This window comes from Fusarium mangiferae, assembly GCF_900044065.1.
Source record: "Fusarium mangiferae strain MRC7560 genome assembly, contig: FMAN_scaffold016, whole genome shotgun sequence".
Classification (NCBI taxonomy): domain Eukaryota; kingdom Fungi; phylum Ascomycota; class Sordariomycetes; order Hypocreales; family Nectriaceae; genus Fusarium; species Fusarium mangiferae.
In genome coordinates, this window is record NW_024573936.1 from 444433 (window position 1) to 470122 (window position 25690).

Below are 25690 nucleotides of genomic sequence, written 5' to 3' on the forward strand. Positions count from 1 at the left end.
CTCCACTGAAACAGAACGACGAGCGTTGTGATTAGACCAAGTCAGGTGCTCAATAAGACGATCTCCATTTTGACTCTTGTTTTTGGAGAATCGATATGACGATCCCAGTGGCGAAAAACTCTTCACCGCGGCAATTGAATGCTCACTGTGAGGCATTGTTCTACCCTGGTTAATGGCGCCTCATGCTGACTGTGAGCTGCCGCTTCTGGCACTGTCATGGAACCAGAATGTCACGCATTGATCGCCTGTTGCCTCGTCTTCAGCTCGGCTTCCATGGGTTCCAAGAGGCTTCAAACAACCTACCTATTCAGGCGTAGTTCACCTCGACGCTCCAGTGAACCAATGATGAGGTGAACCGCGACAACAAGATGGTGTGGGATACATACATTCACGTGCATGCATTTCAATCAGCATCATGCATTTGATAATCATCCTGTAAAAAGAAGGGTCATGCATGTCTCGCGATAGGGGTCTCGGCCCTTGCTGTAGCTTATCTCGAATTATGGATCTGTAAGCTTGGTGATAAAGCCAAGGAAGCTATTCGGACCTTTAATATCCAGGGCTGCAAATCCGCTAGGGGTTTTTAATATAAACTTGCATATTCCGAGGCTGCCGACCGGTTGGTTACTCGGTAGACAATGAGTTTGTAATCATCGCGAAAAGTTTGACTGAGAAAATTTAAGCTATGGTGATAAAAATTGGACCGTTGCAGAACTTGTAAACTCAAATGTCTCGGGGAACTTTTTCGGGATGACGCGTGCCGTTGAACTTTGAAGGTGGGATCCCGAGTCTCTGTCTGCTTACCAACGTTGTAACTTCAAGGATCAAACTGTCGAGAGGCCATGTTCTGGAGACGGACGACATGCTCCTTGGATCAGCTCAAGGTCAATGAGTTCCACTGAGCTTATCTAGTTCCACAGTCGAGACCCTGAGGAGGATCTGCTTCTTCTTCGTTCTCATTGGATATGGCCGTAAACCCGGTTCATCCCCGGTGGTGGCGCCTCACTGTTCAGCCCCGTCTTCGGCAGACGCTCTGGACCCGGGAAATTTGTTAGTGAATGGCCCAAGACATTATTCTCCGAGACGCGGCGTTCTGATGGCAGAGGACAGAAGAGGAAGAAGAAGCAAAGACAGACATGCGCTTTTTGTTGACCTGCTTTCACCACTGTTAAAAATGACCATATAAACCTCTTTACTTTATTCTGACGCTTGCAGTCAAAGTCCCAAACTCATGCAGTGGTTTTCACCAGCTTGGTATTTGAACCCCCAAGCTCCCTTTCTCGAGCTGCGAGAGACATCAGAAAATAGCTAAGCTTGCAAATTTGTTTCCTGAAAACGCTCATACGATGGGCAATAATAATAAACCATGGCACGTTCCAGGTCATTACATCCATGTTCTCACTAGGAGCATTTCAGACTGAGGCTGAACTCATCATTATACCAAGTCTCGAACGTTCTAAAATGACTAAAATGACCGAGTAAACGCCTACGCTATGCATGACCATCAAGAACATGACACGAATGCCAATAGCTCTCTATTCAGCATGTCCATTAATTCCACCCTTGATCCCCTCCAGGATTCCAGACCATTGTCCGCCATGTCGGATCTTCGTCACATCGGAGAACTGATCGCACGCAATCTTGCGCATGACAAGCGTGTCCTTTGCCTTCTTATGCGTCTTTCCATTGCCATGAAGAAGATACTCCTCGAACCAGGCCTCCTCAGATTTGTCAAAGGGCAAAAAGGTCAGTTGGCTGGCGCGCTCGGAAAGCTCGTCGTGTGGACTGTCCAATACAGAGGCGATCAATTGACGGAAGAGCAACTCGCGAGTATGGGGAGATCGGGTTCGGGAATAGAAGAGCGCTTCCGAAATGTTGGTTTTCGCCATCGCACCGAAGAGAAGCTCGAGAGCAGCTGAGGTCTTCAATTTGGGCTGCACGGTGTAAAAGTATGACAGTGCAATGCTGTAATCGCCATCCTGAGCAGACTGGACGAGCACGGTCATAATATTGTCGGCAAAGTCGGGGATCAGAGAGGGATGCGAAATGTACTCGAGCGCTCGCTGCAAAGTTATGTCAGTCTTGGTTTTGGGAATCGCAAATGCAATGCATACCGAGTATTCCTGACGATCCAGATACCACAAGCCCTTCATGAAGATCTGATATTTCTTGGGCATACCAGACGCATCCACGAATGCGTCAGAGGCGCTCTCGCGGCCTGCTGTTAGGTCGAAATCGAGAAGGATGTAGTAGAAGATCGAGAACTTGTGCTGCATTGACATTGTGGATTCACAGATTTGCTGATGCAATTGCTTCAACGCATTGTCGGTCTTGGGAGGGTAGATCTTGGCTACAATCCCGAGTCAGCACCTCGAAATCAATTCGTGAGACAAACATACCCTTTGTTATGCCCACAGCCTTTAGGACTCGATCAATGAACAGAGCGCCATCAAATTCCTTGCGCGAGTGTTCGATGTCTCGCTGGGTCTCGCGATCGTACGGGTTCGCAAGACCCTCCGCGAAGACCTCGTGCAAGTTGGTGTAGTCAAACATTTCGGCGACAGGATACTGGACTGTTGTCGTAACACAAACCAATGTTTTGATAACTCGTCAAGAGCTTCAAAGCTATCGCGAAACGGGCAATCAAGGCTCCGTCGCGAGATCACGTGATGCAAGCCGCCCCGCGGCCTGTGCTGGTACGTATTGTTTACACGACCGATTTGGACATTTCTAAACAAACCAACGCGGGGCGCAACCAATCTAATTTGTACAGCTTCCCTCGACACAACAACCCAGTCGACATTGGTTACACCGACCCAAGCTGTCGCTTATTTGTACTATTCATTGTTTGCATACACTCCTTCGCATTTTTCTCTTGTCTGTGACGAGAGTTATTCCTTCACAATGTCTTCCCCTGTCCGGCCAAGGCGCGCAACAAGGCGCACCGCCATTATCGATTCTGACGACGAAGACGATGTTTCCAACCGCTCTAGAGTCCAGGATGAGGAGGAGGACTTTGAACCTGAGAAGCCGGCGCTCCGAAGACAGACTCGGTCACGCAAATCGACGACTCCTGCGCCTGCACCTGCGCCTGCTGCTGCACCGAAAGCGAGAGGGCGTCCTAGAAAAGCGCCTGCTCCAGCTGCTTCGGCGGAGTCCAGCGAACTTCTGGATGCTGATACGACACTAAAGGCAGAGGCGAGTTCTCCTGCAAAGGTTGCGTCGCCTCGTAAGCGCAAGAGCACAGCGAGATCATCGATCTCTTCAGTTCCCGACCTGGCCCCTCCTACACCAAAGCCAGATTCACCGACAGCTTCCCAGGAAGCTTCTGCACTGGCCGATATCACTGATTCTAGTGTGAATACTTCTGTTGTCGACAATACACAGGCAACTATCAAGCCTATCAAACCCATGGACACCATTATGGAGAAGCCAATGGATATTGTGCTCAAGTCACGGACATTAGCTGTCCCTGTTGTTGAAGACACAACGCCCAAGTCTCGAATTGTTTTGACGCATCTTATACTCAACAACTTCAAGAGTTACGCAGGCCGGCAAGAAGTCGGTCCTTTCCATGCTTCATTCTCATCCGTTGTCGGACCCAACGGTTCCGGAAAGTCAAATGTTATTGACTCTCTGCTGTTCGTCTTCGGTTTCCGAGCTAGCAAGATGCGACAGGGCAAGATTTCTGCTCTCATTCACAACTCAGCAAAGTTTCCGAATTTGGATCATTGTGAGGTCGCCGTCTACTTCCAGGAGGTCATGGATCAGGTAACGAAATTCTTGTTCTTTTGCGTCACATACTGACTTTCCCAGCCCGGTGGTGGCCATGAGGTTATCCCTAACTCCGAGCTCATCATTTCCCGAAAAGCGTTCAAGAACAACTCTAGCAAATATTACATCAATGGCAAAGAATCCAACTTTACAACAGTCACCACTCTTCTTCGCGATCGGGGCGTTGATCTTGACCACAAGCGATTCTTAATTCTCCAAGGTGAGGTCGAGTCGATTGCTCAGATGAAAGCCAAGGCCGGCAATGAACACGAAGATGGCCTCCTCGAATATCTTGAGGATATCATCGGCACCTCCAAGTACAAGGCGCCCATCGAAGAATCCGCCACCGAGGTCGAGACCCTCAATGATGTCTGTATGGAAAAGAGTGGTCGCGTTCAACACGTCGAGAAGGAAAAGAACAGCCTTGAAGACAAGAAGGACAAGGCCATTGCCTACATTCGTGACGAGAACGAGCTGGCCATGAAGCAATCTGCTCTTTACCAATTGTTTCTTCACAAGTGCAATGAGAATATTGCTGTTACAGAGGAGGCAATCAGCCAGATGCAAGCTCAATTGGACGCCGAGCTGGAGAAGCATCATGGAGGTGAACAGATCATCAAGAGCCTTGAGAAGGACTACGCCAAGGGTGCTAAGGAATTCGAAACACAAGAGAAGTCAACACAAGCTTTGGTGAAGGAGATGGCCAAGTTTGAGCAGGAGCGTGTAAAGTTCGATGAGAAGCGAAAATTCTTGGACGACAAGCGTAAGAAGCTTGAGAAGGCTATCGCCAACGCCGAAACGAACTCAGCCGAAGCCGACGAGACCATTGAGCAGTGTGGAGAGGAGATCGAGAACAGGACCCAGGAGATCGCAGAGCTGGAGGAACAGATCCAGACTGCAGAGGCTGAGCTTACTCGAATTAGAGAAAGTCTCAAGGGCAAGACACAAGCTTTCTCTGATCAGATTGCCGCCAAACAGAAATCTCTTGAACCTTGGAATGAGAAGATCAACCAGAAGCAGTCCGCCGTCGCTGTCGCTGAGAGTGAGCTCAACATCCTTCAAGAAAAGGCCAACGCCGGTGCTGTCGCTCTTCAAGAACTTGAGACCAAGATCGCTTCAATTGAGGAGGGCAAGACTGCCAAGCGCGCCGAGCTCAAGTCCTGCCAGACCGAGAGGACTAAGCTTCTGGAGGAGGCAGAGAAAATGAAGTCGGAGCTCAAGGTCCTTTCTGAGCAGGAGCCCAAGATTCGCTCCAAGATCTCGAATGCGCGCCAAAAGGCTGACGAGGCTCGCTCAAGCTTGTCTAACACACAGGCGCGGGGTAACGTGCTCGCTGCCTTGATGCGCATGAAGGAGTCTGGTCGAATTGATGGCTTCCATGGACGTCTCGGTAACCTTGGCACGATTGATCAGAAGTACGATGTCGCCATCTCAACAGCTTGTGGTGCCCTCGACAACTTTGTCACTGAGACTGTCGAGGCTGGTCAGCAGTGTATCGAGTATTTGCGAAAGAACAACGTCGGACGTGGTAACTTTATCTGCTTAGACAAGCTAAGAGTCCGAGACATGTCGCCTATCCAGACACCCGAGAACGCTCCCCGATTGTTTGACCTCGTCACTGCCAAGGAAGACAAGTTCCGAGCTGCTTTTTACCATGCCATGCAAGATACTCTTGTCGCTGCCGACCTCGCCCAGGCGAACAGAATCGCATATGGTGCCAAGCGATGGCGAGTTGTCACTCTCGATGGTGAGCTCATTGACAAGTCCGGTACCATGTCTGGTGGTGGCTCAACTGTCAAGAGAGGTCTCATGTCTTCTAAGCTCGTCTCAGACGTCAGCAAGGAGCAGGTCGCCAAGTTTGAGAGTGATCGCGATGGCTGGGAGCAACAGTTCAAAGATTTCCAAGATTATCAACGCGAGTGCGAGACACGACTCAGGGAGTTGGGCGAGCTGATTCCTCAGCTGGAAACCAAGATGCAGAAGATTGCTCTTGAGATTCAGAGCGCTGAGCGAAACATCGCCGACATGCAACGACGCATGAAGGAAGTCAGCAAGGAGCACCAGCCCTCGGCCTCCGACAACAGTCGCATTGCTGCTCTGCAGAAGGAGATCGCAAAGCTCAACAAGGAGATTGAAAGACTTCACGAAGAGACATCCAGCGTGGAGGATGAGATCAAAGCTCTGCAAGACAAGATCATGGAGGTTGGTGGTGAGAAGCTTCGTGCACAAAGGGCCAAGGTCGACTCTATCAAAGAGGAGATTTCCTCCAACAACGAAGAGATCTCCAATGCTGAGGTCCGTAAGGTCAAGGCGGAGAAGCAGAAGATCAAGCTGGCGAAGGATCATGCGAAGTCGTCCAAGGAGCTTGAGGCTGCTACTCGGGATCTTGAGAAGCTTGAGAACGACATCAACAACCAGGGCGAGAGAGCTGAAGAGCTTCAGGCACAAGTTGAGGAGGCTGAAGAAGGATTGGCCGCTAAGAAGAAGGAGCTTAAGGCGCTCAAGAGCGAGCTTGACGAGAAGACGACTGAGCTCAACGAGACAAGGGCGGTTGAGATTGAGATGCGCAACAAGCTGGAGGAGAACCAGAAGGCTCTTCTTGAGAACCAAGCACGACTTCGCCACTGGGACGATAAGCTGTCGAAGATTGTTCTACAGAACATTGACGACCTTACGGGAGGCTCATCGGGCAGCCGCTCCAAGAGACCCAAGCCGCAACCCAAGCCTCAGACGGATGACGATGATGATGTCGACATGGACGATGTTCCTCAGGATGATGTCGACATGACCGACGCTCCCCAAGAAGAGGAAGAACAAGAGGACCAAGAAGAGGATGAGGATGAGGAGGAATCTGTCAATGGGCAGCCAAACGAGCTTCCGAGATACACACCCGACGAGCTCGCCGACATGAATGAGAGGACACTCAAGGGCGAGATTGCAGCTCTTGAGGAGAAGACTCAAAATGTCAACGTCGATCTCGGTGTCCTCGCTGAATACCGAAGACGAGTGGAAGAGCATGCTGCTCGTGCCTCAGATCTCCAGACTGCCATTGAACAGCGAGATTCTGCCAAGAAGCGATGCGATGACCTACGCCGTCTACGCTTGGAAGGTTTCATGGAAGGTTTCAGCGCCATTTCCCTCCGCCTCAAGGAAATGTATCAGATGATCACCATGGGTGGAAACGCAGAGCTCGAACTTGTCGACAGCTTAGATCCCTTCAGCGAAGGTATTCTCTTCAGCGTCATGCCCCCCAAGAAGAGCTGGAAGAACATCAGCAATCTTTCCGGTGGTGAAAAGACACTCAGCAGTCTAGCACTCGTCTTCGCTCTGCACCACTACAAGCCTACCCCTCTGTATGTCATGGACGAGATCGATGCTGCGCTGGATTTCAGAAACGTGAGTACTACCCTAACCCAAGACACTCGGCTACAATTCGACCACACTCGCGTGGGCATTCCACATGCGAATTGTTATCAACTCTGATTGAACCACCATGCTAACACTCAGTGCAGGTCTCGATCGTCGCAAACTACATCAAGGAGCGTACCAAGAACGCCCAGTTCATCGTCATCTCGCTGCGCAACAACATGTTTGAGCTTGCGGCGCGGTTGGTGGGCGTGTACAAGGTCAATCATATGACCAAGAGTGTCACTATTGAGAACAAGGACTACATCGCGAGACCGCCGGGACACTCGTCGCAGCAGCGCACGCAGGTTGGGGGTAATACGACGATATTGCCCTTTCGGTAATGGGTGAGAGGGTTTGTATATGACGATGATGATGACTATGGATATGGCTTTGGCTTTGGCGGTTATTTTAATGATATGGAGGCTAGATTTATGATATATCCAATGTTTGGTGTTTACTGATCTCCTTCATCTTTGACCTCTCCTGGACTCACCGATACAGAACCTCATCCGATCATGTTGTGTCCAGCTAATATTCACATGCCACGTCACTCTCACTCATCTTCCCTTACCATCTCCCAATACACCGTGAGAAAGACTCAGCCTGAACCCCGTCCTCCCCTCGTACCACACTCGCGTCCCACGATCCAGGAACCAACTCCCGTGTCACCGAGCGCGTCTAGACCTGAAGACCTAGGACATTAAGGATCCCCAAGCGAACCCCTGCAGACACCCGCCCCTTCGATCTCGCAGCCGTCGATGCCGTACCACGCACCAAGTGCCGGTCTTTCTCGGCTCTGTATGCGTGTCTTGCACGTCACGATGTCGTGTCTCGGCAGATTATACGTGGGCGGCCTCGACACTGGGATATGCCTGCTGTACGTCCTATAAGTAACGCCTACAGTCAAGCCAAGCTTTAGCTATTCTCGTTCATCGCTATACACTCGTTTACGCATCATGTTGATGCTACTCCCCCTCGTCGTTCGCTTGGTCACTGCTTTTCCTGCAAACTGGAACGAATCGATCGCTTGTCCACATGATGATCTTTACTCATCGCTCATTCAAGATGATGGCGAGTTTTGCTCGAGTGTTATTGAGGGGAATCATTGCGGTGCGGGATATAGTACGCCTGTGGAGTATGTGAGGTATAATCAGACGAGGATAGCTTCATATGTGAGTGGCTCGTGATGAGTTTGGATGATTGCTTATGAGTTGCAGTGTGAGTGTATTGTGACTAGTGCGTATTCTAGCACTACGGAGTCTAGGACGAGGGGGTATTCGGATTCGACGGAGGCATCGGTTGGGCAGCCTGGGTCGGGGACGTATGCTGAGACGACCGAAGGAGTGTATTCGACCACTGAAGGGTCGTGGAATCAGACTGCAGCGTCTGGAGGAGAAACGACGGCAAGAGAGACGACTAGAGACGCTCCGAGGACATCATACGCCAACAGCAGCAATCCAACTACAGGAACAGCCAGAGAAAGCTTCACAAGATCAGATTCAGCAGCTTCATGGAACACCACCACAGAGTCACCAGCAGATACCCAAGGTCCCTTCTCAGCATCCTCTTCAAGCCATACTTCATCTCATTCTCGATCTGGCAACGGCACCCAAAGTCTCTCGGGTGTAACATCACAAGCATCGACCCATTCATCTGGGATGACAAGATCTGGCGCTACAAGCGATTCGCTACCGTGGTCGATTCCCGGTAACTCGACGTCGAGTCCTGTGGAGAGTGGGACACGTCTGACGGGGACTTTGACGAGGTGGAACTCGAGTATTACTACCCCGAGCGGCGGTATATCTGGGACAGGGCCTATCCCTACTGTGTCGGTTCCAAGTATGTCTTTAACCACTGGTTCTGTGACAACTGGTGGGAGTGTAGGTCCAGCTTGGAACACGACTTCGGCGTCAAGGGGAAATGGCTCGATTCCAACTGTCAGTCTCTCCAGTGGAAGTTTTGTACCGTTTCCTACGGGATCGGACATCATTAGTTCTGGGAGTTCGTCGATTGGTAGCGTGGCTCCAAGTTGGAACACCACGTCTGCTTCGAGAGTCAATGGCTCAGTTCCTACAGTCAGTATCTCCAGCGGAACTTTCGTGCCCTTCCCAACAGCCTCGGTTTCTACCGTCACTGGGGCCTCGTCTAGTGGCACAACAGGGCCAAGCTGGAATGGAACTACCTCCGTCTCGATGAGCAATGGCTCAGTACCAACGATTAGTATCTCCAGTGGGACGTTCGTACCGTTCCCAACAGCCTCGGTGTCCACAAGCTCTGTCGGTTCAACAAGTGGGAGTGTAGGTCCAAGCTGGAATAGTACCACGTCGAGACGGAACAACTCAGTACCGACAGTCAGTATCTCAAGTGGCACATTCGTTCCGTTTCCAACATTGTCACTGTCAAGTCAAGCAAGCTCGGGGAGCAGCTTTGGTCCCAGCTGGAATAGCACGTCTCTTCCTTCTGGGGGAAACACGTCGGCACCGGTGACTAGTGCTTCCAGCGGAACCTCGGTGCCTTTTCCAACGACTTCAGGGGTGTTCACTTCAGGGAGCAGTGTTGGTCCGAGCTGGAACAGGACCTCTCTCCCTCCTGGTGTTAACACCTCGTTACCGACTATCAGTGCTTCGACTTCAGCGCAACCCTCTTCAGAAGATATCACTTTGGGTAGCAGCTTGGGCCCAAGTTGGAACAGCACTTCCCTCCCATCAGGTGGTAACGTATCGGTACCAGCTGTAAGCACATCGAGTGGGTCATTTGTGCCATTCCCATCGGTATCATTACCGAGTCTCTCATCCACAGCAGAGGTTACAACAGGGAGCAGTTTGTCTCCAAGTTGGAACACCACTTCTCTGCCTCCAGGTGTTAATACCTCGATACCGACTGCCAGCACCTCCAGCGGATCATTTGTCCCGTTCCCCACAGCATCACTTCCAGGTTCATCATCCTCGGAGGAAGCAGCATCAAGGAGTAGTGTCTCTCCGAGCTGGAACACAACGTCTGTGCCTCCCAGTGGTAATACCTCAGTACCAACCGTCAGTACATCCAGCGAGTCCTTCATACCGTTCCCGACGGTATCACTACCCAGTCAATCCTCGTCAGCCGAAGCAGCATCAGGCAGCAGTATCTCGCCAAGTTGGAATAACACTGCTTTACCATCTAGCGGCAACATGACAATACCAACCATCAGTATATCCCCGTCGCAAACCTTTGTCCCATTTCCAACTCAGCCATTCCCAAGCGATACTCTCACAACAGGCCCAGAGACAAGTGGAAATCAGTTCCCAAATCGGAACAGTACTACTGTACCAGGGGTTAACTTCACTATACCGTCAATCAGTATAACTCGGGGTGGGACATTACCCTTTCCGACGCTGCCACTGCCAAGTGAGTCGATCACGACTGTATCTAGGATTGAGACAACCTCAGTGCCAAGTAGCAGCGAAATTCCGGGCTGGAATGGTACCACTTCTGCGCCTGGAGGCAATGCCTCCGTCCCGACAATCAGTGTATCGCACACTGGGACATCATCGCTGGTTCCGTTCTCAAGTGTGTCTTCGCCGACCGTTTCTCAAGTAACGTCAGGGTCGGCCCGAAGTGAGACTTTGGTGTCTGGTTGGAACACAACAACTTGGGGATCTGAAGGCTCTGGTTCTGTTGCGACTGTCAGCTCCTCTGAGACTGGCTCAATTGTAACTCTTCCTACAGAGTCAGAAGCTCTTTCCAGTTCTCAGAGTGGTGATGTTGGTTGGAACATCACGTCATCCATCTCAGGCATCGTCTCCCTCCCAACCATCAGTGTACCAGCCTCTGAAATCCCAACTCTGCCCTTTCCGACAGCCTCAACCGAGGTTCTCAGCACTATTGCTAGCGAAAGTGTTGTCCAGAGCGGTGACATGACGGGCTCTGGGCCTGGGAGTACTGGAACCGTTACATCCTTCTCGAGTCCTGTGGCTGCAACTTCAACGTCCGGCGCCTCCAACGGCCCCGCGTCACCAAGTAGTAACGCAACAACAACAACTGGCGTTCCCGAGTTCCCTGCCGCCAACTTCACCCACGTTACACGCACCGCAGCCATCTCGCAAGAAACATGCTACACCCTCCCCAACCCAGGCGGTGATTGGACCCGTCGAGCGTTGCTGTACAACGCGAGACTTCGAGAGAACAACGTCTCAATCCCCATTCCGTACATTGAATCTGTTGAGTTTGAGAAAGATGGCATTAATCCGCTGTATCTCACTGTTCGCGATGAACAAGGCGGGATCTACTATGTCGACATTTCTCATCGGGGCAGGCTTTCGGTCGTTGATCCTAATGGGTACTTGGTCACGCTTGATGCTAAGGGGATTCACTTCTCGGGGAGTAACTGCACGTACGACATATCGATCTCGATTGACGATATGTACGAGCAGATTGCCGACTTGGCGGGTGTACAATGTGCTGCACTCAAACGCAAGCGCGCCGAGGACTTGGACTTCAGTCAGGTTCTGTACCTGCATGACCAATGCGGGAACCCCGTTGACAGGTCGGTCAGGCAGTATCCTCAGCTTCTTGTAGGCGATACAGTCTGTGCAGATGTCGCTGTTGATGATGAAACTGGTCGCTGGGACTTTGAGTGTACGTTCCCGGGATCTGAGTCTGGCTCGTTGAGATGTCAGTTGGCTATCAAGAATAAGATCGTCGACTTCATCAGCACAGATCCATTTGGTGGTGCATGTCCAGACTTGTCCACTGTCGTCACCACGCTTGAAGAATCAGGACAGGATATCGTTGACCCTGAACAGCTTCGCAAAGATCTTGCCAATCAGGGTCTGACCAGCGACAGAGCCAAGCAAGAGGCTGATGCAGCTGTGGTTGCGTACACCCAGCTCTGGCAGGCTCTTGGAGCAATCTTCACCAAGAACACAGAGACTTCACAGGGTGCGTTGGAAGATTACATCGACGTATACAACACCCACCGAAGTTTCGAAAACGACATCTGTCAATCCCTCCACGAAGGCGAAATCCCCCTCAACCTAACCCTCATCGCCGGCGCAACAAGCATACCCGCCATAACAACCCTCAACTGGGCCCCCGAGACAACAAAACCCTACAACATCACAGTCCAAGACTCATCACGCATCGCCTGTTGTCCCAATAGCGCAGTCGCAGAGGGAGAAGGCGCTACATGTTCGTATCCCCGCGACGCCATCATCCCCGGCACAGGGTGCGTCTGCGGTAAGAGTGCGGCAGGTGTAGGGATTGCGTTTGAATGGACGGAGTGTACGAATTACAAGGGGGGCTGTGAAGCTGATGGGGATTGCGGGGATGGGTATTTGTGCCTGACGGGAAGTTGTTGTGGTGGGGGTGTTTGTGTTGATGCGTTTGCTTGTTCAGAGAATGGGACGGATTTAGTGCAGCAGTTCGATGGAGGGTTTTAGGGTAGATTGTGTATATTATTGACAGAGCAATCAGCCACGCGATGAGGAGTAATTCGTTGGATATTCTTATCTAGACATCGTCGACTTGTTCGGGGAATTTACTTAATGTGTCGATTAACTTTCAACATTTAACTGACGGTGCAAAGTGAATTGGTTGTGGCAAAAATGTTATCTGGAAGTTGATCATAGTCTCATGTTGGCTCATCAAGTTCACCATAACGAACTACTAGCACTTCAATCACAGCACATTACCATGAAAATTCAAGCACAAGAACAGACGGCTTTAGACCTGATCCCAGAGAAATAAATGACATCAAAAGCCACGGCCAATTTCACCAGCGATATGAATCTGACAACAGATTACGCAATGAGATCACTTCAAAGCACTTCTACAACAGGTCATTGGAAGCGACGTGACACTCGGTCATATACATTCAACATGAAAGCCACTACAGTCACATCAATCACACACAGCAAAGAAAGGAGCAAGCAGATGTTTGTCAATGACGTGTGGACATCAAACGTCGTCCGATTGAATTTTGGAATCTCTTAGACTCATAATCCCAAAGGTATTCATCCCATCCGTTATTTTTTGAATGATGCTATCATAACCGGACTCCATCCCAAGACAAGCCATATCAACCCATTTAAGCCTTAGCGGCAGTAGGGACGATCTTCTTGCCGTCCTTGTTGTAGCGGACGCGAGGGGGAGGGGCACGGTTGCGTCGGCCAACGACGGATCGGACACTGTAATATCCTGGTCAGCTTCAAGGGTCTGGGGCAGAAACGTACTGGGAGTGTGGGCATCAACTGCGCAGCAGGCTGGGAGTGTGTATGGTTTCAAAAAGTACTCCAAGGCTCATCTGAAGCACATACGCAACCAGGGCGCAGTTGTCACACTCCCGGGGAGGACAACGTACCGGACAATCTTGCCGTGAATGGCGCAAGAGACGCAGTACTGCAGCTTCAGGTACATCTTGGGCACGGTGTACTCCGCGAAGACGGAGGCATCCGAGATGTCACCTGTGAATTAAATGTAAGCGAACATGACCGAGCGAAGCGAGGAGTCAAGAAGACGTACGAATAGCAGCAGACTCAACCATGTTGCGGATGGTGAATCTCTTGATCGCCTTGTCCTTTGGGGTGCATCGCGAGCAGTTGCTGCATCGGATGGGCTTGACGTGGCCGCGGCCCTTCTTGTTTCGGCCGCTGCAAAAAAGCTTGTTAGCAACTTGTTCAAAGTGTCAAGGTTGAGCCGTTCAATCGTTGTCGAGCATCATCGCGACAGTGGCTGTTGTTTCGTCTGCGTCGGCGATGATGGTGTGCGATGCGATTGCAGGCGGGGGGAGGAGGGAAGTCGTACTTGTTCTTTCTCTTCTTGACCATTTTGACGGTTGCTGCTGATATAAATATTCAGGTCCACGCAAGTGAAGAGAAAAGGAAAAGAAGAAGAAGAGGCGCTCTTGAAATGTGCGTTTAGTCGATTGACGTTGAGGGCCAGTCCACTTTTTTCCGGGTCGGTTTGGTGGGCAGTAGGGCAAATCTCAAAGCGTGGCCTGCAGAGACGGCTGAGGTCAGCGGATCCACCGCACCAAAAAGTGAAAACCCTGAATCATGTGATCAGACTCCACTGGATGGACTGGTTGTAATTTCTGAACGGGCGCTGCCCTCCACCAAAAGTCGATCTTCTTCAACCCCAATTCGCACCATCTGAGGATTGCTTAGGAAGGCAATAGTTCTTATTGTCGAGGTACGTCTGAAAGATGCTGCAAATACCCGTCTCTGTGAGGGCTTCATTGCCTTTCACTTGAGAATTGCTCTTTTGTTCTTTTCGAATTCGCAATTCTCTGCGCGCACACTCGACGCTTTTTATCGACTTTGAGCCTTCTTTTTCGTTCATCTTCGAAGAAAGACTAGAGTCGTCGCACAAAAAAACGAGACAACTCTCCGCCCGAGGCAGCCGGGAAACATGCTTCACACTTCGGAACCTCGATTCTAACCGTCTCAGTTAGGCAAGATGCAGATTTTCGTCAAGACCCTCACGGGGAAGACGATCACCCTTGAGGTGGAGTCTTCCGACACCATCGACAACGTCAAGTCCAAGATCCAGGACAAGGAGGGCATCCCCCCTGACCAGCAGCGCCTCATCTTTGCTGGCAAGCAGCTCGAGGATGGCCGCACCCTGAGCGACTACAACATCCAGAAGGAGTCCACCCTCCACCTGGTCCTCCGCCTCCGTGGTGGTATGGCCAAGAAGCGCAAGAAGAAGGTCTACACCACCCCCAAGAAGATCAAGCACAAGCGCAAGAAGACCAAGCTGGCTGTCCTCAAGTACTACAAGGTCGACTCTGACGGTAAGATCGAGCGACTTCGACGCGAGTGCCCCAGCGACACCGTAAGTTTCCCTGCAACCCATGATTTGTATGGACTGAAAACTGACTGACTCTTTCAGTGCGGCGCTGGTGTCTTCATGGCTGCCATGCAGGACCGCCAGTACTGTGGTCGCTGCCACCTCACCTACGTCTTCGACAAGCAATAAATGCATGACCAAGGGACTTGAATTGGGAATTGATGACGGATCGGATTGGGTGCCAAAAATGGGCGTTGACGGGCTTTTGTAGCATAAAGCACATCCGGTTTCTGAGATAATGCATGCTTGATTGAGACGACAAACTTGTTAAATCACACAACCTGTTCTCCCCAGTGACTTTGCTTGTTTCTGACCATGTTTGTCTGTTCGTCATGGTGATTTGCCACTTAAATCTGCACCAGAATTCGCCATCTGGGATGCACTCTGTGCGCCCTCATTGACCTACCTACTCTACAACACCCCAAATTCATTGCAAAAGTGTCAAGACCCTTGTAATCGCTCATTCATATCAGTCCTTATCAGTTGAATTTCGCAGCCTCGCATGAATTTCTTGGTGTCCACTGGTGAAATTTTCATCTCGCCAGAGCCTCGTTTGCCCTGGTGGGGCATGTCATCAACACCAAGCGATCCGACAAGGATGAGTCGAGACCACAGCAGAAGGTCTCAGATAGCATACGGTCGTTACAATGAATGTCCCTCATTTGGTTGCTCTATTCGGTCTGTCTGTTTTGTGCACGACCGACTATGATGTCTTCATCAATACCATGATTGGCATACACACACAACTGTCCAAGCCCTTCATTCACACTCCCAATCACGGCAAATGTAGTCTTCAGTGAATTTGCATGTTTTTGTAAACAAAGGGTATGAGTTTTCCCTCGTAGTGAAAAACAGTCTTTTACAATCAAGCCAAATGCCCTCAAACGCCCAAAAGCCATAAGCCAGAGATCAAGATCCTACAAAAACTCCTCAAACAGTTGCGCAAGGGCCCTGGAAGCAAAAGTCTCCCGCACCATCCATCGCTTTTCGCCATCTGAAGGGAGGGCGGCGCTTCTGTTGGAGCGAGCCGTGTGAGACTCCGCGCGAGGGCGTTTTGCTGGGGCGGGAGACGTTGACCAGAGTCCGACTTGCCCTTGCGCAACGTCTATCATGACTGAAGATGCATCTCCCATTATCCGTGTTCCTGGAACGCTCTGCCGGGGGCGACAGCATAAACCAGACGCTCTCAAACAATAGGAAGAGCTCTACTCGTCATCCGCAGCCTTGGACTTTCTCTTCTTCTTCTTTTTCTTCTCGCCGTCTTCCTTCACAGGCTCGGCATCCTCCTCGTCCCTCTTTCGCTTCTCCTTCTTGTCCTTCTTCTCTTTCTTTTCCTTCTTCTCCTTCTTGTCTTTCTTGGACTTCTTGGTCTCAGGCTCAGGAGCGTCAGCCATCTCCTCGTCGGAGCCAGCATTGTCACCGTCGTCAAGGAGGTCCATAACGCCCTTCTGTAAAATAGTTAGCATCGATCAGCCATTGCGATTCGAATACACATACCATGACATCGGTGTTCTTGGCGGGCTTCTTGCCAGTGGCGTAGAACTCTAATCGGTCCTCGACCTGCTGCTTGAGAGCCTCACCGAAGCGGGTTGAGGGCTCCTCGGAGAAGTTGTCGATACGGCTGGCCATACTGCACTTGTTGGCGAGGTATCGAGAGATGCGACCCTTGTTCTTGGGACCAGCCTTGCCAATGAAGCTGCTGTGGTAGATGAGACCGTACTTGGGGGTGTTGCTCTTGGTCTTGAGAGCACGGAAAAGAGCCTTCTCGGCACCGAGAATCTGAAGAGTAGAGGCAGGGTACTTGGAGAGGTTGGTCAGAGAACCAGCGTGAGAGATGAGGCGGGCGGCAACGGGAGTGCCAATGAGAGTCTGCAGGTTGGGGGCGATGTCGGACATCTTCTTCTCGAGGTAGGCGGAGGTGGACTTGCGGTTGTCGGCCTGCTTGACAACAGCCTCAGCGAAGCCGTGGACAATCTCGAGGTCAGCAGGAGAGATGTCGAGACCCATGGAGACCTTGGCGGCGTCAATGATGGCCTGGGCCTTCTCACCATCCTCACCAACGAGAGCGGCAATGTCGTGGAGCTTATCATCGTTCAAGCTCTTCTTGTCGCCAATGGCCAGAACAAGCTTGCAGTAGGTGTAGTTGTCGGAGACAATCTTGACCAGCTCAGGGAAGTGCCATCCGTACCACTCGCGAACGCGCATGAAAAACTGGTTGACGCCCTTGTCCTGGAAGTCGATGGTCGCGCTAGCCTGGATGATGTGGTTGTCGTTGCGGGTGACGCTGAACTTGACCTTGGCACGGGAGTAGGCGTGGCCCATACCCAGACCGGCCTTCTCAACATCGCCGTACTTGAGTCCGCCGAGAAGCTTGTCGGCGTGGAGTCGGATACCGCGAATAACGTCGCCGACAATGTCAGAGGTATCGGCAGTCTCGCACTCGAGGCCGGGGAAGAGGCCCTTGATCGCGCCAGCAAGATTCTTCTCGGAAACACCAAGGACAACCTTGGTCTTCTTGCCGCTGGTCTGGGGGAGGTTGAGTTCGAGGACAGACTTGAGGTAGTCCGAGACGATACCCTCAGTGACGAGGTTAATGTTCTCAAGAGCCTCGACGTGGCCCCTTTTTTGAAGTGTCAGTTATCGCGCATTCATCGGCATCGCACGTCCGAGATTGAAATACCTGAAAGGGCTGAAGTTGGCCAGCTTGACCATCTTGCCGAACTTGGCGAGGTCGTTGACGGCGGCCTGAGTCTCCTTCAATTTCAGGCCCACCGCATCCTGCTGATGCACCACCTTGAAGAGGGCATAGCCCACGGGGGATTCGTATAGAGCGTAGTCGATGTGCGACATCTTGTCGTTCCCTGCCGGTGCCGCAATTGGGAATGATTCCGCGTCGAATGGGTTTGGTGATGGCTCGAGGCTTAAGATTTTCACACTTTTTTTCCAGGTGGAAATTTTCTGGCAGCTTGCGCACGGACCAGCTGAGGCTGGTGTGGCTAGTGATTGGTCACGTGGATGTCTGTCCAGCATCGATTGATGAGACATTATGAGATAAGGCATGCATGAGTATTTGTACATTTAATACTGTGTCTTGATTGATTCTTCTTGAGGCCGTAATTTATTCATACTGTTCGTTTACTTGTGTTATGTTGTTTCATGTAAGTGAGTGTTCAGTCAACACCAACGCTCATCTTACTCCTTGACCCACCAAGTCCACTTCGCCTCAATTGTTCGGAAACCCATTTCGCAAGTTATCATACTTGGTCGCAGGATACTCAATGCAATTATCCTGCCTCATGAGCGCACCCTGTCCACCAAACCCATTCACAACAGTCGTGATCAAGCTCTGATCGCCAGTCTTGTCCGCACTGCTCTCCCACCACATTGCACCACCGAGCTTCCACTTCTTGACATACTCGGCCTTGTCCCAGGCAACTCGCGGCGTGTCGTATGTGACCATGGTTCGTGTCTGGGGATTGTAGCAGTAGCTTGCGCAGCACGCTCTGTCCCCATACTCTGTAGCACCCTCGAGGGGAAGTTTCTTGTAGTCATGGACACCAGCCTCCCAGGTTCCTTCACCGGTGCCCTGGTAGGGTCGGCCTGGGCCGTCGGTGTTCTGGAAAGCTCGGCCGTAGAGGGGCATGCCGAGAACGATCTTCCCGGGGGATACGCCGCTGCGAACATAGAAGTCAATGGCGGCGGATGTAGAGAAGGGTGTTGATTGGGGGTTGTCGGGAGATGGGTATAGATTCGCCTGGTGGCCAGCAACAGAGTCCCAAGATCCAGCATAATCATAGGCCATGAGGTTCCAGAAATCAAGATATCGATCCATGCCACGGATGTCAAGCTTCTGAAAGTTTGTCGCGCCAGCAGGGCAAGCAACAGTCAGTTCGAAATGATAAGGCTGGCTCAAAGTCTGGGCATAAGCATCCATCTCACGTCGAACAGCACCTAGCAGCTCAACATAATCTCTGGCCTCATCTGCATTCTGAGGGTACTCCCAATCAATGTCGATACCGTCAAATCCGAGGTTCTTGATAAGGTCAACGCAGCTCTTGGCGAAGGTATCGCGTCCTTGGGGCGTGCTGGCAGGAGCCTTGAAGTTGCTGCTGTAGGTCCATCCTCCAACACTGAGAAGAATCTTGAGGTTGCGGTTGCGGCGCTTGAGGAGGTTAAGCTGCTTCATGCAGCCATATAAATTGGTGCCTTGGTCATTCCAGGAGTCGCCGTCCCAGTGAATGTCGGTATCGGCCCATGAGTCGGTGAGATGGCTGATCATGTTAGCGGGGCTACATTGAGACGAGAGTTGGAGGTGACTTACACTTCGCCAGAGTCGCTTCGGACATTAGCGAATGAATAGAGAACGTGTGTGAGGTTCTCGACGGGGAGATCTTGAGGACGATGCTGTCGGGCATAAATGGCCCTGTTCTCATTAGCTGAGTTCAATGTCTTGGTGCAGGGTAGTTTCGTACCAGTTGACAAAGTAAGCGACGGTGCGGAAACCTTCAGGACCACCACCCATTTTGACTGAAGTAGTAGACGTAAAAGTACTTGATAGAAATACTGCGATCAAGGCAGTGAGAACAGAGGTTATAAGAAGGACACTTGACCAGGTACAATGCCCAGCTCGTTGTCTCTGTGGAATATCCGTGATGATGGAGGGGCACTAGAGGGGCTGAATGTGGGGAATCACTTCAGCTGCAAAGAACAAGTGAATAGCGAAGCGAATTGATGAGGTTTTGAGGATGTAGCAAACAAATAGCCAGATATAAGAAACGTGGAGGCATCCAAGCCTCTTACTCAGCAGTTCACTGACCAGTTTCAGCTCTTCATGTCCAACTTCCAATCCATGTTTTTGCGTCGTCATCTGCGGCTTGACTTGGTTTGGGGCCAAGAGTGGCGGTGCTAAATCGTGGCAATGCTGCGGTGTACCTGGCTAGAGGTAAGAATTCGATACCGAGCGACAGAAATAATCCGGTAATTGTAGGCCAAGACGCGGGTGAGTCTGACAGTTTATTTTTAGTATCCAGGCTCTGCTTCCCCAGTCCTTTTTCGCGCCCTGAAATCTGGGCAGCTGGGGTGGCTGCATGAGCTAGACAACGCACCAGACGACGGGACTGAACGGCATTGGCAGCTTGGCGGATCAGTCTTTGAATAGCTCCAATTTGAATTGTCAAAGAAAGACGCAAGTTGTGATACTGAATCTTTGTGCCTCTATGTGAACAGTTGTAACCTCATTGAACATTCCTGTGCCAGGGTATCAAAACACAAACAAGAAATCCTCATTCTCCAAATCCGTGATATCACCAAAGCCTTTATCTTCATCCTTCCGATCCGCCCTTTCCCCTTCCAAATCTCCCCCTTCGGCAACCCTACCATCCTCGCCCTCTTCTGCCTCACGTAGTACCCCTCCACGCAATGATCTCTCCATGTGCTCTATCCTCTCCGCTTCTTCCGCCGTCTCCAGACTCCGATCCACCAGCACCGCACTTTTTCCGAGCGCGACTCGGCGTTGGCTGTGAAGGCGGTTCAATCGAGCGAGGTGCAGAGAGGTGAGCACCACGAGAGCGATGACGACGATGTAGAGTGCGAGGTTGGACCGAAGACCACGGGTGTAGGCTGGTGCTTCGTCAGGGGAGTAGAGGAGAGGGCCGACGATGTTGCCGGCTGAGGCGCTGATGAAAATGAGTGCTGATGTGGACTTGCGCTTTGTGTCGCCCGCTGTGTTTTGTGATGACCATGAATAAATCAAGGGTGCTGAATACTGTTAGACGAATTGTGATAAGAGATGAGAGGATACTTACTGATACCAGTGTATGTGCACAAACAGAAATAGCCAGCCAGCAAGACCCCTTTGTTCTCAAGATTATGCTCAAAGTGTAACATAATGGCACACCCAACGATGGGAGGTACACACAGCATAACAATGACCGGGCCCTTGAGCTTCCACTTCATGGCGATATAAGCACTCGCCGACACAGCGATGATGTGCGAAACCCCAACAGGTACATTGAACAACATCGTCTCAAAGGGATCCGACACAAATGACTTGATGATCAGAGGCCCGAAAGTCGAGATGCCATTTGAAGGTACGGATATGCAAAAGATCATGGCAACCCAGCACCATGTCTTGAGGTCTTTTAAAGTCTCAACGACATGGGACATCCTCCACTCGCGTGACATGACACCCATCTGGTTGTTGCGAAGACGCTCGATTGCAATGATCTTGTCTTCGTCAGTGAGAAACTTGGCCTCGGTGGGTGAATCGGGCATCCAGAAGAACATGACGAAGGAGACTCCGACTGTGATGGCGCCGAAGAAGAGGAAGATGATCTACCGGTGTTAGTCTAGAGATATATAACAGAGGCAGTGGAATGTACCTGATAGGGCTTCATCTTGGAATCAATACGTGCAAGTCCATAAGTAATGAGACTCCCAAGCTGTCAAATATTAGCTCAGACCATCAATCAAGAACATCGTACTCACCACCCACGTCAATCCATTCATACAATACCATGATCCAATCCGCAAAGTCTGCTCTCTTCAAACCATCAGTACCATCTCACACCACCACTCATCAAACATACCTTCTCCTCCACCACATCTGCGTAATCGCAATGAAGCTCGGCCCAATGCTAGCCTCAAACGCACCCAGAAAGAACCTCGCAACCATCAACGTCTTGAAATTACTCGCCCAAGTCATGAGAACAAGCGTGACTCCCCACGCCAGAACCATGGCGCTCGTGAGTTTTCCAATGGGTAACTTGACCAGCGCGAGGGCGAGAGGCGGCTGCATTATTAATTGCGCAAGGTAAACGATACTGCCGAGCCATGAGTACTGATCGCCTTCGAGATTGGTGTCTTCAATAAGGCCAAATATTGAGGCATATGATAATGTTGCTTTGTCCAAGGCTTGCAGGAAGTATACTGAGAGCATGAGGGGGAGTAACGCAATGTCAATACGCCGCAAAATCCGGGCATCGTCAGCTGGAGAAATGGTGATCTGCTCATCTGGCGAACGGCCCATTTTGATGAGCAGCATAGCCGCTGCATCGCGATGATTCTCGGCTCTGGCCTCTTGTCCCTCCATGGTGTTGGTGTTGTTTTCCGGTTCATCGTTACTTGGGAGGGGTTGGTACTCTCCGCGGGACGACATGGCGGCGGCATACGCCCGGTTGAAAAACCTTGACAACATGGCTGCTCCAACCCCGATGGGCGAGTCTTTTTTGTTGACAAAAGTTTGTTCTGTTTGTTTGGGTCTCTTATCGCAGGATATCGTGTAAGATGGTTTGGTGGAACGACGAGTGACGTCGGTGTGGCTGTGGCTTGGGGAGTGTGGCCCCTGCAGGGTCTACAGGTTATGGCGTGCTGGACCCTGTAATTCGGACCAACTACGAAAGGCGTGTGCTGATTAGTAGGGACCATTGGTCAAATTGACGCGCTCTCAGGGAGTAGTAGGGGAAAGAAAACTCAGGACCTTGACCCTAAGTGATGAAAATATTTAGGTAAATCTACCCTAAACTTGGGGGACTCTTCAGTAAGTCTAGGATGTCTTTTGCTGAGTTTATTTTGACACCGTATGTCAAGGTCTGGAGTTTTCTTGCTCCCTGTGGCGTCTTAGGTTTTCTTGCCTCCACGACTCAGACCCATTCAAGTGAATCAGTTTATATACGGAGGTATTCGTAGAATCTTATCATCCATGGATAGATTGACGTGTTCCTTCAGATCCCACTGGCTGACTGGCAACTGAAACCCTGACCCTTAGATTCCGATAAAGCACATTTGATGTCCTGAATCGGAAAAGTTCATCCGGTGGGCTTGTTACGCCATCTCGAAGACAATGTGTTTCTCTGGCAATCTGATTTGACATAGATATGTTATGTGCCTTGTCGAAATCTAAAGGATACGTGATCCCATCTCACCAGCTCGGTTCCGTAAATGCGACAGAACATAGGAACCAAGCATGCCACTCAGATCTTCCTACTGACCCTGATTCTTGGCCGTTATAAGCTTTTGCCTCTAGCTTGATGAACCGACTGAATGTGGCATATGTCCAACGTATGGCACGCTATGAAGGCATGCATCAACGCAATAGTATGCACGTACATGGCGCATAAAATCGATAGATGGAAGATTTGATGTGAGCTGAACCAGATATCGAAATGGCCTGGTGCAAAGCGCTCAGGGATTCGGAACTGCAATGCTAGGTCAGCGATGGCTCTTCAGGGGAAGGGAAATCAAGATGTTCGTACTGCATAAAGGCAGCAGCCTCCTCCATACAGAACAAGTTCGATAAGGTACCATCTCATGCCTGAATACTCGAGTATATAGTCTAGTCCATAGACCCATATGCCGTGCAACAAGGGGATAAAAGTTGATGCACCGAGTGCAACGTAGGCCCCGACCCTGACCTTCTGCCATCTCAGCGTCCTGAACTTAGGGATGGAGATAAGAGCCGCTGTGGCAGATCCGCAAAGAATAACCTAAAGACCCAGTTAGCATTCTTTTTCGCCTCTCACAGCTAAGGGTATCTCTTAGTGGTCAGGGTAGCTAACAATAGTCCAGTAAGTCTTCTGCAGGAATGGCTTGCAGTTAAATATGTTAAAAAGTCAAAATGTCCCTATAGCAATACGTGAGGTATAGCCAATTAGGGTCTTAGATAAGAAGATAATACGATAAGATGCTTATTTTTTAGTATAACATAATATAAGGCGTTATACACCACGCCAAAAAATACAATAACCTTAATAATAAGTCTTAAGGTTATATAGCTGCTGCTATAAACCTTATAATCTAACTGAATAAGTGGCCTTAATCTATAAGTATAAAAAAGATATTTCCTCTAGCCTTAGCAGGCTAAATGCCCTTTCTATTATTACCTTATTAAGGTAATTACTATTAAGGCTCTAACCTTAAAAGACTAAATTATAATAACTAAGAAATTAAGAATCTAATTAAAAGATATACTGCTATATAATTAACCTTAATAATAGCTATAACTATCTGGCTATAGCAGTTATTAACTATATAAATGGTCCTCTAATTGATATTAATAACCTTAATATTGCAGTAATTTTAGCGTTATATAACTTTCTTTAGTATTAGAAAATTATAAGTAGAGAGCTTTTATATATTAATAAGTTAATACTAATATAGAGAGTTAATCTTATAATTTTAGATTATTAAGTAAGGCTCTTTAGGATATAACTAAATATACCTTAAAAACGGTCCTTTATTGCATATATTATAAGCTAAAGGGCAGCCTTAGAAGACTTGACTAATTGCCTAAAATAGGGTTAAGGCCTATTAATATAGCAATAGGCCTTTATTGCCAATATTGTATTAGGCGGTAGTAACGGTTAATACTGGCTATGGTTTATAGAGTTAAAATGCGCGGTTGCAGTGGTCGAAATAATGATGTAAATGTTTTGGCGTTGGGGGAAAAACTGTAAATGTTAGCAGACTGAAGCTGGCTCGGTGGGTTAGTAATAGATTGGATCAGGTCGCAAGACAATGCAGTATAAGGAACACAAGTTGAGAATAAACACAGATAATCAACACTTAGGTTAAATATATAGTAAATCCCAGGGATAAAGGTGCCAACGGTTATAATAACAATCCCTAGTAAATCCATCTAGTGCCAGAATTATTCTACCTTGTGTGAATGACTTCCGATAAGATGATATATAGCGCTAAAGATTAGGCAGCTTTTAGCTGAATAGAAGAAGACACTAAACATAATGAAATCGGTTCTTATAACGTTAATATACTGTGGCCTATATATAGTTCAGAGAATAGTAATCGCAAAGAGTGGCAGCAAAATAGCGCCAATTAAATGGGTGTATATATTGCAGGTCTTATTGTATAAGAAAGTGAGACTTTTAACAACTTGTAGATAGTCTGCTTCTAATGGGCGATATCCAGCGAGGATGTACTTATTATCTTGCCGCCATTCGGGAATATCGTGCCATGTGACGGTCCGTGTTGTGGGTGATGGATTGGCCATGGGCTGCTTTTGGCCGTTCGAGTTCTGAGGGTGCGCGCGACGTTGTTTAGTGTTATTTGACCCGATCATGATCACTGCGCGCAGTTCTTACGGGTTGCCCTGAATCCTCTTCTGATCTGAGGAGTGATTCCGTCAATGTAGTGATGGTACTGGAAGAGGAGGAGGCGCAGGGCCTTGGGAATCGCTCAAGGAGAGGAGCGACAGAAGGCAGCTAGGCGCGATTCAATCATGTTGCAAGAGACTGAGCGCCTCGGCACCCCACGGCACTGCACGGAGATGGTTGGCTTCTATAAGGCCAAACTTGGCCATGCTGCCATGGTTTGCGTAGACGCTAACCGCATTGTAACTTTCGAGGGAAGCTGGGTCTCGGAAATGACACCTCTGACCCCAGATAAGGGCAGTTCTCCAAAGGAACGAGGAACCTTGAGATGGCCGTCCTTTACTGCTTCCGAACTATGGAGTAGAACTGAGCCTAAGTTGACTGGAGGTATTCAAGTACACCAATCTAACCACTGATGAAGTTATCGATGGAAGAGGAGAGAGCTCATGGGAAGAGAGATGGAGTTTCCTCAGAACATCGATGACACCTTTGGGAATGAGAAACATCACGGATTTCACGGTACCAAAATGAAATAGGGGCTCTTCTTCAATCAAGATCTGAGGTATTAAAAGACC

At 49.9% G+C, this 25690-nt stretch overlaps 9 protein-coding genes across 9 annotated transcripts; 3 read left to right on the forward strand and 6 right to left on the reverse strand.

The window, feature by feature from the left end:
* Positions 1–1535: 1535 nt before the first annotated feature.
* FMAN_10720 (uncharacterized protein) lies at positions 1536–2553 on the reverse strand (the record flags this gene model as incomplete). Its single annotated transcript, XM_041823785.1, has 3 exons — positions 1536–2063; positions 2115–2350; positions 2400–2553. 3 exons carry the CDS (start codon positions 2551–2553, stop codon positions 1536–1538), a joined length of 918 nt encoding a protein of 305 aa, XP_041689331.1.
* Positions 2554–2904: 351 nt separating this feature from the next.
* Positions 2905–7523, forward strand: FMAN_10719 (putative SMC4-Stable Maintenance of Chromosomes; the record flags this gene model as incomplete). Its single annotated transcript, XM_041823786.1, has 3 exons — positions 2905–3771; positions 3817–7170; positions 7287–7523. 3 exons carry the CDS (start codon positions 2905–2907, stop codon positions 7521–7523), a joined length of 4458 nt encoding a protein of 1485 aa, XP_041689332.1.
* Positions 7524–8767: 1244 nt separating this feature from the next.
* FMAN_10718 (uncharacterized protein) lies at positions 8768–10240 on the reverse strand (the record flags this gene model as incomplete). The annotated part of the gene is made up of 2 exons (XM_041823787.1): positions 8768–9578; positions 9654–10240. 2 exons carry the CDS (start codon positions 10238–10240, stop codon positions 8768–8770), a joined length of 1398 nt encoding a protein of 465 aa, XP_041689333.1.
* A 109-nt stretch (positions 10241–10349) lies between these two features.
* Positions 10350–12599, forward strand: FMAN_10717 (uncharacterized protein; the record flags this gene model as incomplete). Its single annotated transcript, XM_041823788.1, has 1 exon — positions 10350–12599. The coding sequence occupies one exon, from the start codon at positions 10350–10352 to the stop codon at positions 12597–12599; it is 2250 nt and encodes a 749-aa protein (XP_041689334.1).
* A 647-nt stretch (positions 12600–13246) lies between these two features.
* On the reverse strand, positions 13247–13985 carry FMAN_10716 (40S ribosomal protein S26E; the record flags this gene model as incomplete). The annotated part of the gene is made up of 4 exons (XM_041823790.1): positions 13247–13346; positions 13520–13622; positions 13681–13808; positions 13963–13985. 4 exons carry the CDS (start codon positions 13983–13985, stop codon positions 13247–13249), a joined length of 354 nt encoding a protein of 117 aa, XP_041689335.1.
* Positions 13986–14616: 631 nt separating this feature from the next.
* FMAN_10715 (putative ubiquitin/ribosomal protein S27a fusion protein) lies at positions 14617–15138 on the forward strand (the record flags this gene model as incomplete). Its single annotated transcript, XM_041823791.1, has 2 exons — positions 14617–14994; positions 15052–15138. 2 exons carry the CDS (start codon positions 14617–14619, stop codon positions 15136–15138), a joined length of 465 nt encoding a protein of 154 aa, XP_041689336.1.
* Positions 15139–16214: 1076 nt separating this feature from the next.
* FMAN_10714 (putative SIK1-involved in pre-rRNA processing) lies at positions 16215–17859 on the reverse strand (the record flags this gene model as incomplete). Its single annotated transcript, XM_041823792.1, has 3 exons — positions 16215–16457; positions 16507–17629; positions 17690–17859. 3 exons carry the CDS (start codon positions 17857–17859, stop codon positions 16215–16217), a joined length of 1536 nt encoding a protein of 511 aa, XP_041689337.1.
* Positions 17860–18232: 373 nt separating this feature from the next.
* FMAN_10713 (putative endochitinase class V precursor) lies at positions 18233–19531 on the reverse strand (the record flags this gene model as incomplete). Its single annotated transcript, XM_041823793.1, has 3 exons — positions 18233–19280; positions 19331–19432; positions 19482–19531. 3 exons carry the CDS (start codon positions 19529–19531, stop codon positions 18233–18235), a joined length of 1200 nt encoding a protein of 399 aa, XP_041689338.1.
* A 738-nt stretch (positions 19532–20269) lies between these two features.
* Positions 20270–22165, reverse strand: FMAN_10712 (uncharacterized protein; the record flags this gene model as incomplete). Its single annotated transcript, XM_041823794.1, has 5 exons — positions 20270–20766; positions 20814–21342; positions 21390–21449; positions 21496–21550; positions 21597–22165. 5 exons carry the CDS (start codon positions 22163–22165, stop codon positions 20270–20272), a joined length of 1710 nt encoding a protein of 569 aa, XP_041689339.1.
* Positions 22166–25690: the final 3525 nt, after the last annotated feature.